Source organism: Rhipicephalus sanguineus, chromosome 7, assembly GCF_013339695.2.
Source record: "Rhipicephalus sanguineus isolate Rsan-2018 chromosome 7, BIME_Rsan_1.4, whole genome shotgun sequence".
Taxonomy (NCBI): domain Eukaryota; kingdom Metazoa; phylum Arthropoda; class Arachnida; order Ixodida; family Ixodidae; genus Rhipicephalus; species Rhipicephalus sanguineus.
In genome coordinates, this window is record NC_051182.1 from 9,524,574 (window position 1) to 9,540,621 (window position 16,048).

General features: G+C 46.3%; 1 protein-coding gene across 1 annotated transcript in view; it reads right to left on the bottom strand.

Annotated features, from left to right (window-relative positions):
* The window catches only part of LOC119399282 (protein farnesyltransferase/geranylgeranyltransferase type-1 subunit alpha), a 98,513-nt gene that overhangs the window by 28,650 nt on the left and 53,815 nt on the right, over window positions 1–16,048 (bottom strand). The window contains exon 2 of the mRNA XM_037666099.2: window positions 4,407–4,646. Coding sequence (XP_037522027.1) covers window positions 4,407–4,646 — 240 coding nt within the window. The remainder of the gene's footprint in view (window positions 1–4,406; window positions 4,647–16,048) is intronic.

Below are 16,048 nucleotides of genomic sequence, written 5' to 3' on the forward strand. Positions count from 1 at the left end.
CCAGAATGCGGCGGGGGTCAGCACAGAGCATTTCCTTGAAATGATGATGTTTTACCTCAATTCTAGGGCTATTGAGTTTAATGGAAAATATTACGTGCAGAAGGCAGGAGTCTGTATAGGTTTGTCTGTTGCACCCGTACTTTGCGACATTTATCTGTCAGTGTTTGACCAGCGGGTTGAACAACTAATCTCTGGGCAAGATGTTGTAAAAATCTGCCATTATGTTGACGACTATTTAGTGTTACTGCACGTGTCTGCATAAGATAACCTTGATAGCGTAGTTAATCGTGTACTCAAGGTTTTTCAGTCGGTTTCTGGAAGGCTAACCTTTACGCATGACCTGGCTAGGGACAATTGCCTGCAGTTCTTGGATCTAAAACTGCTTTTTGACGACCAACACATTTGTTGGTATTACAACCCGAGGACAAAAAAAGACCCAATTCCTTTTGAGAGCGCGCTCTCGAACCTGGTTAAGAGGGACAACGTAACTTTACCGTTTTAGTGTTACTTTTAAGGACGATTTAAAAAAATCACAGCATATCCACGGGGTGAATGATGATGAGTGGGGCGAAGCTACGGAGGGAATCATCTGTAAACCGTGAAACTCTTCCGTGAAATGCACCCAGTACATAATATAAAGAGTGTGAAACATCGTGTATATATTAAACATCAAACTTTTATTGTACTGTTGGTTTACGTGGTCCCTTCATTATCACTTGTGATCGGTGAAATGCAAGGAAGAAGTCCGCTCCCGAGCGAAAGAGCGCCAAGAGCGACCGCATTCCCCGCTCGCCCTGTGCGAATTAAAGGCAAGGCTAGAGGGAAGACAGGACGCGCGTTCCACGACGCGAGGTCGGTAGCATGCCCAACGAAAGCCAACGGAACGCGATCGTGCAAGTGCTCCGGCTTCGCATCGCCTCATGGTTCCATTTAGCGTACCAAAACCAAATATATTGCTCAAGGTGTGCCTTGCGTTTTTCGTAGAAATAATTTCTTTATCATGTACATTAAGACGAAAAGTTGAAAGCTCACTAGAGTGTATCGCCCGCAAAGTATGTCTTTTAGTGTGATTTAACTCTCGTACGGCAGGGTCCTCGCGCCGTTGCCGGTCCACCTCGCCCGTTGACGATCGGGCGAGGTGGCTACATACAACTACTACTACTACACTTTAAGAAAAACATCTGGCGTTCTTTCGTTCTGCTTTTACAAAACATCTGGCGTCTTTCGTTGGTTTATTTCATCAATCAACGGCGTTTTGAACAAAATTTTTATTGTTTAATCACGCACAGGAGAAATGTCACCAGGCACTACCTTGGAGGTAAACAATGGCTGCTAATGGGAATGAGAGACAGAAGAAGTCGGCTTTTAGCTAACACTTACACTTCTACTTCTACTAACGTTTCCTACTGGAACATGCCAATGGCTGCTAATGGGGAATGAGAGACAGAAGAATTCGGCTTTTAGTTAACGCGCACGCTGCGAATTTTTTATTGTTCAACAACGCAGAGGAGAAATCTCCCACCGGCACCACCTTGGAGGTCAAAGCGTAAGACTTGTTACGCACTACTACGATGACGACGATTACGAGGGACGAACGGGTGCCGCCTTAAGGAGCTTCGCCCCTAAAATATAAATCCTACTCACAACGCGAAAAGGTATATTTCAAGGTCTTTTCATTTCTACCAGGATCTTATCACACGTTCTGGCCATTTGTCGGTACCTTTAAACATAAGGAATGTTGGGAATGTTGGACACCCGGCAACGCTGTTGAATTACGTACATAACTCTTTCACTTGTTGCAGGCCATGATTGCACAGATGCATGCCAAATGCTGGTGTTGCACGGCTGCTTTCAGTCATTAGCAAACCCGAACCGGTTGAAAATACTTCGCTGCATTAGACCTTTTTCAAGCACACGAGCGCCACCAATGGGCGCGCAATCGCTCATGGGAAATGTGTGTATGCCGCCGCAGCCGCCGCGGCGAGTGCGCGGGCATCGCGCTGTAGCTTTCCGCTTGCGCCGTGCCAGCACTTCTTAGACACAGTGAATTTGGCAAGGTGCAACATGTTACTGCGCAATTTAATCACGAACTTCAGTGTTTAGCTGCGACGGCCTCTCGACGATTTCCATCTGTCCCACTGTTGGACCATTTGAGCGGCTCAGTAGCGTCATCTTTTATTTACTTATTTATTTGGCACCAGTGCGCTATACGGCATAAATGAAAAAAAGAAATACAACTCGGTTGCCTATGAAGTGCAGGAGCGGTCTATGATTCGCGGATGCATTTGGAATCAACGTGCATCGACACTGTCGACGAGTACAGTATGAGGTTCTGATATTTAAAGCGTACACTACAAAGTGTAGTCAGCATTTGGGGAAATGAGATACATTCATTGCGTCGCTCGCGCCCTATATGTAACGAACGATAAGTGCCTACTAACCTTCGTTGGTGCTATAACTACTGGTTGGAATAATACTTAGAGAGAAAAAAGAAAGGAGCAGTACAAGAAAGAAAATGCACAAAACTGCGCTCACACACAACTGAAAGTCAAACAATCAAGGCGCGTGCTTACAGTCGATTAATAAAGATGAATTCCTTGTCTTGCAACGACTGAGAAGGTTGACTGACACAAAGTGGGGCGTTATTTGTGACATGATGTGCCTCCGAAATTTCTCGCGTTGTCCGATTAGGTTGATGGTATAAAAAATTACTGTGCTTCCGAAGATGCGATTACATTTTCATGACTGACATAGCGATGCGAGATGAGACGGCTCCATTCAATGAATTTCGAAGCTCCCTGAATCGCGTATTATTACATCGACCAGTCTGGCCGATGTACATGTGGACACAAGAAGGAGAAATTTGCGGTTAACTACTACACAATTTACAAAACAATTGGCATGCCTCTGACCGCAATTTTCTTTGCCCGCCGCAGACCCCTGCGACCTTAATGCGACTAAGCTTATTTGGGGCGGCAAACAGAACATTCACCCCCACATCGCTTCCCTACGTTCTTCAGGCCATGCGACTTCTTATACATATATGGAATAACTGCAATATTTCTAGTTTCTTCATTATTTACGAAATGAGGACGTCCGTGTTAATCTTTCTTTGCCATGCAAACAGATTTTCGCAAACCGATACAATGATACGCAGGATATCCCGCCTCTTTGATCACTTTGCAGAGGGAAACTACTGCTTATTTTGTGTGCGCAAGTTTTTTTTTTTTTTTTCAATGCCGTGCGTAATCATGACATCACAACTCCTCGTTTACCAATATTCGAATGCGCCGACGCGAAATTAAACACCGATTTCGCTGAACGCGGGCTATACTGCCCACACACATGCACCGTAGTGAAACTTAAAAGCATGTATCAAGAAACTGCAAATTATCAGAGCAAGGCATCTCGCAAGTGAATTCGAGTCCCATCCCTTTTTCTTTAAACACGTTTAGAATGTGCTCACTTTTTTGTACAGCGCGTGACTTCTCAATTAAATTTAAATAATCATCTGTATAACTGAACATTGTAACAGCTCTCTACAGTTTTGTTAAACCCGATCATGAGCCGCTATGATATTAAATGCCATAGCGGCTTGTGAATAAGTAATCATTGAATAAATACGAATTCGGTGTTCCAACTTACATTGCTCACGATAGCACGTTTTGACTGCATGTATCGGCAAGTGATAACTCGCATGCTGCTTAACTGCTACATCCGGTATACATCTGCTCGGTAAATACCTACACTGACTGCATAATGCCTTTCGCATTTGATGCGCAGAGATACATGCAGGTTCGTTCAGACATGTGTAGGATTTAGGATTTAATAATAGTCAACCAGCAGCGACGCGTTTTTTTCGTTTGGTGCTCCCACGGCGCCAACGAGCAGCGAGCGGCGGAACAGCAGGCGGGCTCGCCGTACACACTTTTCCCATAGTGCTTCACGCGCCCGCAGGGGGTTCTGGGATTGCTTGAAAAAGGTCTATTGGCTTCCTTCCACAGTTAGAGCTAGGGAGCCAAGTGTGACAGAAATTCCATGCCTATCTGGCTTGGTGATGACTGGAAAGATAAAAAGTAAGCGTAAAATCAAGACTTTTATATGTGAGCTGAGCAATCGAGTTTTGCAACATAATAAGGAACAGAAAGAAAGCAGAAAAAAAATGCCTGTGCATCTCCAACATGGACAGGGTTAACTCTTGCGCCCAAGATGGCGTATTAAGGTGCAACTGTGGCTTCCCAGAGGTTTCCTATGCAGTAACTTCAGTGGCCACAGCAGCGTTGGCACCGCAAGCTGCTGCTGCTGCATGCTGGCTTGGGTGTTCAACTGGACACCAATGCATTCACAGTGCATAAGAAATGGTCGGACGTTGTCCAACCTGCGGTGCGCAAAAGGCTGCACAGTACCGTTTGGCTGATGACAAAGAAGCGCTGGTTCCAGGCCGAGTTGTTGCGCACGTCATTGCTGAGCAGCTGCGTGGTGAAGTCCAGCTCTCGGTCCCACAGCCCAAACTCTGCCAGAGCCCACTGGCGGTGCTGCCAGGCATGGTAGTTCTTGGCGTCCATGTTCAGGATTGTTTCCGTGAAGGCCTTCTCTCCCGAGCCGTCTTGGAGCCACTCGACCACGACACGCCGATGGTGCCACACCTGCATCACCACATTGGGCTTCCCTCGCATCCATTGTCTCTCGCTAGTCACTGTCTGCACTAGCCCTCTTACTAGCACACTGAGTCAGCACCTTTTGCCGCCCTCATTCCTATGCACTAAAATTCGCTGGTAAGTCGCATTCCAAATTTCTCTGGTGTGTCATGACCAAACAACTGTGTGCACATATATGCAGAGCAAGAAAGAAAAACACCCAATACAGGACTGCACGGCAAGCAAGCGCCATCCGCCTATATTTGTGCTTCTTGGCTCGTCGTGAGTCAAGGTGTTCGCTACACTACAACACAACTTTTGTGACGTTTTCTTCCAGCCATACCAACTCTCATGTCAAATTTATCTAACTACCACTGCGTGAGGCTCAGCACCCACTTTTCATCCACAGCCCCATAGGCGGAGACAACGGCGGGGGTGGGGGGAGGCATGTTCACATAAAAGCAAGGAAGCCTTGTTCACTATGAAAAATGAATGCAGTCCCGTTATGCATATTTTAAAATATGACGTAGCAACATGCGTGCAGGTGTGGGAAGTTGCCATCATTACGCGTGCGCCGTTGTCTGGATTGTCAGAGATTCAAGATGACAAACAGAGAAGTGCAGTTCTTTTCACCTTCTGTTACTTCTGCCCTATCGCCGCAGTCTATAGCCAGTTGGTTCTACGTGCTCGGCCTGCGCGTTCGATGAAACCTTCGTTCTTACATCATGCATGCGCTGTTTGAGTCTTTGCTGAAAGTTACCAGTCTCGCCGACATAACTTCCACCACTGTCTGCGCACCCCCCCCCCCCCCCCCGGTTGCCCTTGCTTATAGATTGCCTGTTAAGTGAGCCCATAGCCAGTATCACTTGTTCTTTTCTATGTTGTTTTACGCCACAGGCGAAACGTGGCCCGCTTCAAACACCGATTCACCTTCTAACAACAGCAGTGAAATGTCATACTGCTTATAAATGAAGCTGTAAAAGCTCGACGCCGGTATTTTCACTTAAACATAAAACTGTCATTTAGACCACGTTAAGCCACACCTTGCAACATGATCATTCATATTTGAAGTTATAAGGCGTGAATAGGACACGGACGAAGAATAGGAACACACACACACGGAGTGCCACTTCCAACATAGATTTATTTAGAAAGAGCACAGAACATATTTACACACCACGTGCGCAGTCATCGTGCCTCAATGCGCAGTCGCATTCAAGTAGCGTAACTCTTTTGGCGATAATGAAATGGAGGCAACGCTGACGCATAGATCACCTGATTCGATTATATTCTTAGCCTCAATAATTAATCGTACTGACTTATCAGGACTTCGGCCAACTACCGCGCAGGCGCTAAAGTCCGGAACGCAATGACAATCCCGGCAGTGTATCGCGAGGTGGCCCTCTCTGCCATTTCTGACGTTATTATTATGCTGTCTTAGCCTGTCATTCAGGCACTGTTCGGTCTGGCCAACGTAACTTCTACCACACGACAAGGGGATCTCGTAGACCACGCTGGGAAAGAGGCACTGCTCCCTGCCCACTTTTAGAAGAGTCTGATGTTGGGCCTGTTGGTACAAGCTTGGAAAATCGACGAATCCAGCCTTGAAAGACATGTACACCAGAAGAGAAGTTTTGACGACCACACATGCTGGGACTAGCAACAGTTTAATGAAATAACAGCTACTCGAAAGAAAACCAAGACGCATATGCGCCAAAACATGAAAATGTAGAGGTGAGAGCGGCGGGCTCTCACCTCTACGTTATGAAGGGGTCAGCAACCTTACAAAAGCTCATTAATTTTTGTGGAGCTGAAAGCGCCATATCTACTTCCGCTTTGCCCCTTCAGAAGAAACGCCGAGGATGCGCGAAGAAGCACCAGTGCCCTTTCGTGGCCTGCGCACAGAGTGTTGTTTATAGATTCCCATTTTCGTGCAGCAAAGTATATCTCGGGCAGACGGGCAGATGCCTGAATGATAGGTTCAGAGAGCACGAACAGAAGCTTAACTCTTACCGCGACGGGCATTTATCAGTGCATTGTAATGACTGCGGCCGCCGACCTTTGTTCAATGAGTGGTAAGTTCTGTTTAGAAACTTTGATAAGGATACGCGGGAGATTGTCGAGGCCTGGTTGATTGCTAGAGCAAATACCAATTGTGTCAGCGCACTCTCGATTGCTCTAAGTGGAAAGGAAATCGCGTATCTGGATGATGCAGGCTTGCGCTTGTGATACGGTTTTGAGGTGATGCTTGCTGTTTTTTCATTGCTATATCCTCCTGAGACCTGAGCAAATTTGTGGCCACACAGGTGAAATCAAAACACGTTTTTGGAATGGACACACATGCTGTATTAAACCAGAGAAAAATTGCGTCTGTACTGCAAACAGTTCTTGCACAACAGTGTGTGCATTATAATGCACACAGGGTCTCAATGCACGAAAAACGAACGACACTCGCCTATAGGCCTCGTGCGCTGCTGTTTCAAATCTGACATGCAGCCCCACTGTGGCGGCTGCTAGCAAAATGTCCCTGTTCCCTCCGCACAGCCGCGCCTGGCCGCAGCAGGTTGGCAATGGCCCCTAGCAGCGCAAACGCGTGTACGCGGCGAAAAAAAGTTGACTTCTGTCTGCTCTGGCAATTTCGCACGTCATAACAGCTACAAGGACACGGCCGGGAAACTGCCGAAGGTGCAATTTTATCATCTTCCATGGAAGTCGTATGAGGCTGATCGGCGAAAACGTTGGAATGCAGCCGCTCGGCGCGCCTGATAAGCAAACGCGTCCTTTCTTCGCGCAGTTTGTTTCACTTTCTATTCGAATCACTGGCGTAATCAGGGGGATTCAAACCCCCTCCCGTCCCCTCCGAATTTTTTTTTAATTTGCATGTGTATGTATATGCGCACACGTACAAACGCACGGAAAAACTTACACAAAGTAGGATTGAATCCCCACCAAAAAAAAAAAAAAAAAAATTTCTCGCTACGCTACTGCTGCAGGTAATATTGACACATTGTTGGTTCCCTTGTTCCTTTTATTATTGTTAGCCCGATCGGAGATTTGTGGCAACCATTTCGACGCAAAACAGTCATCTGCATTGCCCACTTTGTCGGCTGTACACGACTGTCGGGGTGAGGCGCCTCAGGATCGGCTTTATGATCGGAGGACCTAGATGAAAACACAGTTGCACAGGTTCAAAAATATAATTTAGAAAACTGTTCGCCGTACTAACAGCGCTAGAAAAGTAAGAGACGGGCACTTCATGTGGTCTCTATCTTTTTATTGTTGCTAATATGTCGTTTCACCAGCTTTATGCAAAAGTGCGCCGGTCATAGGACAAGAGACACGCGAGGCTGCACATAAAAAGTATTTTCTATCGATCGTATGCCAGGAAAAAAAGTTTACTCACTTCTAAATGCACGTCGTACTCCATGCTCTTTATTTGTACAACAGATTTTCCGAATATTTTCGATGGACCGACGGCACTGTGCAGTTATCTCAGTAGTAAACGTGATTAGCGGCTTACAAGTCGCCACGCCGAAGCGAACTACTTCGTTTTAAGTATTCCGGAATGTTTGCTATTCCTCCGTAGCCGCAAAAAAAGCAAGCGGGGCTCGTTTTTCGTTGCCATTATCACGCATCGACGTTCACCGCACACAACTTCGAGCCACGCGCCGGGCGCTGTGCCCGCTGTGCCCTGGCGCTGTGCCCTGAGAGAGCGGTGGCGCCATCAAGTGAGCGCATGAGGCCTATAACGAAATTTTACATTTGCTCGCGAAAAGCACGCTTATTTGTTGTGAAACTGCCTGCAGAAATCTCGCACGGATGTGATGTAAAGAACGATGTTGCACGTGATGCACCGGAACTTATGGTGCTGAGCATAGGCGTGCGCAGGGTTCCCCAACGGGGGGGGGGGGGGGGGGGGTCATTGCAGCACCCCCCTCCCCTGCCAAGTCAATGTACGAGGCAGATTTCGCCCCCCCCCCTCATAGGTGACTAGGGGGGTCAACGTATGGGGCAGATTTTCCGCCCCCCTCTTAGGTGACCAGGAGGGGCGGCCGTCACACAGTCACGTCGCGCAATACCAATTTTGGTGTATATCAAGCTAGCGAAACGGCCGCGAGCGCACCATGAGCGTGGAATGTAAATCATGCTGTACATGATATGCGTGTCATGATTTGCATGTTAGGACCTATCACTTGTGTTCGTCATACACTATTGTCACGCCATACCAATTTTGGTATATATCAAACTAACGAAACGGCCGCAAGAGCACCAAAACAGTGGCATGTAAATCATGTCGTTCATGACAAGAATATCATGATTTTCATGTTATGACCTGTCATTTATGTTCGTCATGAAGTCACGCTACGCCATACCAATTTTGATGTATGTCCTGTTAAAGAAAGGGCCAGGAGAGCCCAAAGGACGGACGGACGGACGGATGGATGGATGGATGGATGGATGGATGGATACGCTCAAACTCGCAGAAGTTCACTAAGAAATGCTTCGCATTTAAAAGCACCTATTCAGACCGAGTGTGCATTATAATGCACATTTGAAGAAAACAACTTGTGATAACAAAAATACTCGCCCTCAGGGTTACATGACGTGCGGAAGTTATCCCTAAACCCTTCCTAGGTAGACTTAAACAACAATTAAGAAATATGGCACGATGATTATTGCGCAATTTGTGAATTACTTGGACGCCGTGAGCAGAACGTCGAAGACGAGAATGACGCCATGTTTCAAAGCGGGAAAAAGGAGCGACTAAAATGCCACCAAAACATGCCCGCGTTGCCAGACCACTTTTTGGTGCTGTCCCTAGAAAATTCCAAGCGAGATGTACCTAGTACCGTGGCTCTACATGCGTGCAGACGTTGATCATGCGATTTAATCATGGAAACACAGGTGACTTGATTTAATGGACGCACGAATAAAGGTGCACACTTGCTGCTTTCTTTGGGAAGGGCCACTTTTTGACTATGGGGCGAGCAGTTGGAGGGGGAGTCAGTTTTGTTTCAGTGCATTAGTTTACGAAGCTGGTTCTTTTTGGACGATGAAGTTTCAGACATGATCGGAACAGCTAGCATGCTATATATTCACATGAGCTGCTGTTTAGGCCTTGTTTTGTAGTTCCAAAAAAGCCAGCTTTTCCCAAAAGGTACCTTGGAAAAACGTTTAGCTCGAATATTGCATGATAGTCAGCGAATAATCAATAATATTGCTTGTTTTAAACAAATGCTTGCGGCGATCGAGCCACCACACGAACGAGCGCGTCACGCCGAAGCTGGCCTCTCTGAGCACAGCATGTGTGTACTAGGAGGCGCATCGATGCAGATTGCTTATTTCCTCATCAGATCAGTGGAGTTCCCGGTGCCTACCGAACACATCGTGGTGATGGATCTAGGCCATCCTCAACCGGTATATGTCGCATATGCATACATATGGCTCCCATCGCATGCGTGCGGTATCAAGCAGATGTATAAAACACCATTGTGAATAACTTTTATTGCAATAGCAATTATATATGGTCAGTCTCGGCTGGATTTTGCCGTCGCCGTCTTCATGCACCGTATAAGTACGTATATATATATATATCAGTCACAAAGAAAAATAATTCAGAAAAATGCTTCCGAAGCGGGGAATCGAACCAGCGACCTCTTGTTCCGCAGCGCGTGGTGCTAACCACTACGCCAGAAAGCGCAGATCCTTCAGGTAGCTAACGGCGAGCGTTATATACACACCCTTTACCGTTGGCAGGACTCCGAGACGGCAGGCGCTTATAAGCGTTTCTTCATTGCCAGCGAGATGGCGCAAGGAGCTCGGCGAGACTCATTTAAAAGTCGTCAGCGAGCTCGCTTGTTATATTTGCGCAGGGAGAACCTTGCCCTTCCTCTGTCTGCTCACGCGGTTTTCTCGAGGTGAGGGAAAGAGGGATGTTTCGAGCTTTCACCGTGATGTCCGTGCTCATGTAACGGAGCGTACGAAAGTCACTCGAGCTCAAGGGACGCCGCTAAACGAACAAACAGAAGATGAGCGCGAACTATCAAGTGTCACAACTCGACACTTGAAGCACGCTAGTTTCCTTCGCTGCTTCGGCCGCCTTTGCAACAGGAGCGCTGTTCAAACTGAGTATCCATTGGCGAGCCTCACTTCGTATAGCATTGGTTTCTTGCTATCGCATTCATTGCTTCGCCCTTGAGGCAAAACTGTGACTTTTTTCTGTTGTATACAGACTTATATGGACTCTGCCTAGCTGTTCTTTATGAATTTTTTTTTTAATTGCTGTGCTTTTGACATATCCTATCACCAGTGAAAAGGAGTAGCCGGTGCTATACAGAAGCACCAACATCTCGTAAATATCATATAATAAAAAAAGTATTTGTTTACGCCCGCAAAATCAATGCTCCTCACCACATAATGCTTCGCTGAAGCGACCAATACCTTACGAACGCACACTGTCGGCTAAGTGTATATACAGTAAAAGTCGCATAAATCGGAATCAAAGGGCATCGCTAAATAGTTCGATATACCCGTAATTAAAAATGCATAACATGCCTGTCTGAAACTTAAATATTCATTCTAGAAGGATCCGTTGATGGGCGTCTCGGACTGTCCCTCGAGACAATTGTTCGTTCTAAAGCTGCTGTGAAGCCGTTAATGTTTTCCTATTACTTAATTTTCATCAACCTGGTAGTGTGAAACGTGTACGTATCGGAACAGAGAACACTTTGCGCCACTGAAGCAACTTGGCGATACTCTTTCCGGCAACTAATTGCGGCCACAGGTAGCAAGCTTCACAGCGTGGCATTTAGTTTTCGTCGCATTACACCCCTGTGTAGCAGTAAAACTTACAAAGCAATTCCTTCATTGTGGAGCGCAAAGAAATCTGTGCTGCGCATGCCGCCCATATTTTCACTCGTACCCTGCTTGTTTACGCCATGCTTGCACTGCCCCTTGGATTCAATGCACTATATATTTACATTATATATACGTGCTACAAGATGACAGATTCACTATAGTCAGCTTTACGGCATTGCAGCTGTGTTATGCCACAAAGCATGTACTGTGCATTACCGTGCGCTTTTTATCCAGCAGCCGTGGCATTACGGTATCGACGATTTGCTGTGCAGCGAAGCCCACCAGCAGGGGAAATCGTAACTGCCACATACGTTACCTGATGTTTTGTCTTCTTTAATCACAAAATAGGCGCCCACGCAGTCACCGTAGGAGCACCCAAACGTCTAATAAATGCGCAAGTGCACAGCAAAGGTTTTTTCAATTCTTCTACCTGCCACGCAAACGAATTAGCTGCAACCCTCTTCATTACAGAACAGACCAAGTCACTTCTTAGAACAGTGTCATGGAGAAACTTAATTATGCCAACAGAGATTATTACAAGATGCCAATGAAGGTGGCCTGAAGCATGATCGCATATAGTGAACTTGCTGCACAATTGCGACGAGCCGCTACGGATGTCTACTTCAAATGCCAGCTGCTACATTTCAGGTCAAATAATAAATGCGCAGATGATGGATTTCTTAGCGCTGCTGATAGTCTTAACGATCTGTATCAATTCAAGCGAACACTCGCGATGTAACACAAAGGACATACACAGAAATTTTAACGCAACGCACGCTCTCGAGTGCCTCAAGTGTCACCTCACTTGGCGACTTCCCTAGGGAATTTCTGGGTACACGAAGACGCTAGTTCTGCTCGGTGGCACAGGGCAGCCACCATGAAATGTGCTTACACCGCTAACATTGGGCGATGTTTTGGTGGCTTTTATTGCGATAGCAATTATATGGACAGTCTCGGCTGGATTTTGCCGTCGCCGTCGCCGCCGTCATGCACCGTATATGTATAAGTATGTATATATATATAAAGGCCCCAAAGAAAAATAACACAGAAAAATGCTTCCGAAGCGCGGAATCGAACCAGGGACTTCTTGCTCCGCAGCGAGCGGCGCTATCCACTACGCCACGAAACGCAGATCCTCCACGTAGCTAACGGCGAGCGTTATATACACACCATTTAGCGCTGGACGGACTCAGAGACAGAAGGCGATAATAAGCGTTTCTTCATTACCAGCGAGGTGGCGCTAGGAGCCCGACGGGCGCATTTAAATGTCGTCGGCGAGCTCGCTCGCTTCTTCTTATATTTGCGCATGGGAGAACCTTGCCCTTCCACTGTCTGCTCGCGCGGTTTTCTCGTGGCGCAGGGTAGAGGAATGTTTCACGCTTTCACCGTGATGTCCGCGCTCATGTTACGGCGCGTACGAATGTCACTCGAGCTCAGGGACGCCGCTAAACGAACAAACAGAAGATGAGCGCGAACTATCAAGTGTCACAGCTCGACACTTGAAGCGCGCTAGTTTCCTTCGCTGCTTCGGCCACCTTTGCAACAGAAGCGCTGTTCAAACTGAGAGTATCTATTGGCGAGCCTCACTTAGTATAGCATTAGTTCCTTGCTATCGCATTCATTGCTTCGCCCTTGCGGCGAAACTGTGACTTTTTTAGTCTCGTGCGCGGGAAAACGGGGCTTCCACTGCAGTATGCTTCCAGTGTATTGCTGACCAGATGGCACCACATGATAGAGCATGCGATTGCACCAAGAATGAAGAATGTTGGCTCTAATAGTGGCGCGAATTTCGAAAACCGGGAAAAAAACAAAGGTGCATTTTAATGCAAGCGGGGTCTGAAGAGGATATAAGTACATGTTTTCCGAAATAAAGATTCAGTTGTGAGTAGCGCACGTCGCGTCCTCCTTCTGTGGTCCCTGTATTATCAGCGCTATGCTTCAATAAACGTAACAAACCAACTAGCCCAAAAGTCTGTTCTCTTGAACTTATTCTCGCCATTTCGGCATAGCTTCTGGAGCATCATAACGTTTTGGAGCCATAACAACCTGTCCCACATTTTCAAACACAAATATGTCTCGAAGCGTGGTTGTACCACAAAAATGATTTATGTAAACATGCATGCATGTTTGCCTAGAATACTCCTAAACATAAAATTAGATTACTGCTCTTTGTTTTTCTGCAGCAGCCCTAAGTTTCATTAGTGCCTTGAGCTCAGGTCATCAAACATGTCCCCGTAAATATGCAAATGAATCTGGCCTTCCCTGATACTTTAGTTACAGAACTGGAAGCATAACCTGTCCAAATAGAATTAGTCTGATCCCGTTTATGCTTTCAGTACAACCTAGGCCTTCGTTGTCTGTTGTGTGGGACTGCCTGTTGACAGAATCATTAGGATCCCAGTTCATGGGTGGTTAATAACAAACAGGGTTCAGTAACTGGTCCTTTGTGCCCGAAATCTAAGCTGTGCTCCGTGAAATTTGCGGTAATGGGAGAGTATGGATTTATTTTTGACAAGCTACTTGACATGTATTGCCACTGTGGTCTAATAGGCCACACGAGATACGCCAAGATACGGGAACACCATGCTGTCTGAGCAAAATTCCACAATCTACTGCAGCACGTGCGATGGATGATAAAGTCTGCCTATTCTGTGGCATTTAAACCTAACCACTCGGGATGACATCTTCTGGAAGTGAACAAGGAAAAACCATACTATAATTTCCTTAAACAAAGTAACTAAAATAGGGACATTTAGCTTGTACGTATACTTTTTAACGTTACCGTGTTACCGGAACGCATGTTTTAGAAAAGTTTTAGCTCGCCATACGTAAACGTTTACGTACGTACGTAAACGTATACCTTTACGTTTGCGCAAAACCACTAAATGGTGATGATAACTGCATTTAAACTACATTTAATTTAGATAATATTGAAGTACCGCTGTGGCAAAATCGTAAGACAGGTTTTTAGCGCGTGTAGTATCCCGGGTAGCAATACCGGGTTACCGGACAATGGTGTCGACATCTTATGACGCTTCGTGCAACCAGTCATCGGCACGTTTGTTTTCGCTTAGTGTTATTGAGGGAAAAAATGATTAAAAAGTCCACTCATTCGTAATTATGCCCCTGCAAGGCATTTACATTGTAAGTAGAATGCCCGATGTTTCTGCAATAATAATTTTGTGCTTGCCTGGTTCTCCTTGGCCCCGCTAGATGGCTCCGCCTATCCAGCCTGTCAGGGGTTTTAAGTATCTCACATCTACGGATTCGGTATTCTAGGTGGCTCTAGCCTCGGTAATCCGGCTGAAACAAGGAGATCGTAAGTGGAGCTAGCACTTCGGCACACTTCGACTCGGAGGCTGGAGTCTCCGCGAAGAGGATATTGCAAGTAGCCACGAACGAAGGCGGATTTGCGAGTTATGACCGTAAATGTAAAGGCTATCCGGCGAGTAGTTTACGTTCCGTAAAGGTTCGCGCATGCGCAGATTTGCTGAGGGATTTTCTGCAACATTATTTTTCTGTAGTTTCACTTTGGAGTATTAAAAAAATATTCAAGAAATATTCTACTCGATTCACACTCAAATTTTTATATTCCAAATCGCTTTGCACCCAAAATATTGCTCTTCGCACAGCTCTAGTTTTTTTTATATCATATTTCAAATTCCACCAGAGTTTTACAAGTGAGCAGTTTTGTTTCTTTGGGAGCTGGACTCAACGAGTGCTTTGGATAACCTAAAGGAGCTAGGGCTTTAGGACAGGTTGCTTCGATATGCTTGCACCAATGACAAGTGGTTGAACTCAAGAGGCAAGCTGTGTGAGTTGATGATTGAACACATCTTACAATGCGAGCCGCGCGACCTCATCTTCCTTGTCCTTTGAACGGCATGTGTTGCCCACGTCGCAAAATATTTGTACACGAGAAGCTTTTCCCAGAGGGGTGCCTCTGAAATAATAAGGGGGACATAATAGTGCAGCACGTGTCAAGAAGGCCATTGTGACAGTTAAATGTTCATTTGTCACTTGTTACACTTGTACAAAAGTTGGAAAATGCATTGTTAAGAACGAAGCAGCAGTGCAATGCCACTGCTGCTTCATTGGCAGCAGTGGCATTGCACGAGCTACAACTTAAGCAGAGTTCCCTGTTCATGCAGTTATCCTGACCGCCCATTGTTCGCCCATCCCGGCTGCTTCATCGGTGGTTATCTTCGTGGTGTTGCATCGTCGCATTGCCCTTGGAAGGTGCTGGATCATCCACACGTGGTGAAGCTGCGACTGCGCGGTCACATCGTGGCCTGCTGCTAGCATTGGACGATTTCACCGCTGGAGGTCTCTGCCCTGAGAGCAAGCCCTATAAATTTGCCGGCACCAGCACCTGCTCTTCATCGGCAGCAGTGGCATTGCACGAGCTACAACTTAAGCAGAGTTCCCTGTTCATGCAGGTATTCTTTCAAGCTCTTTTCTGTAATAGTTCCTATTTTTGACCACTGTCGCTGCTGCCAACAACTGCGTTCTGCTTTACATTTTATTTTCCTGTGTCTTCAATCGTTTTTGTA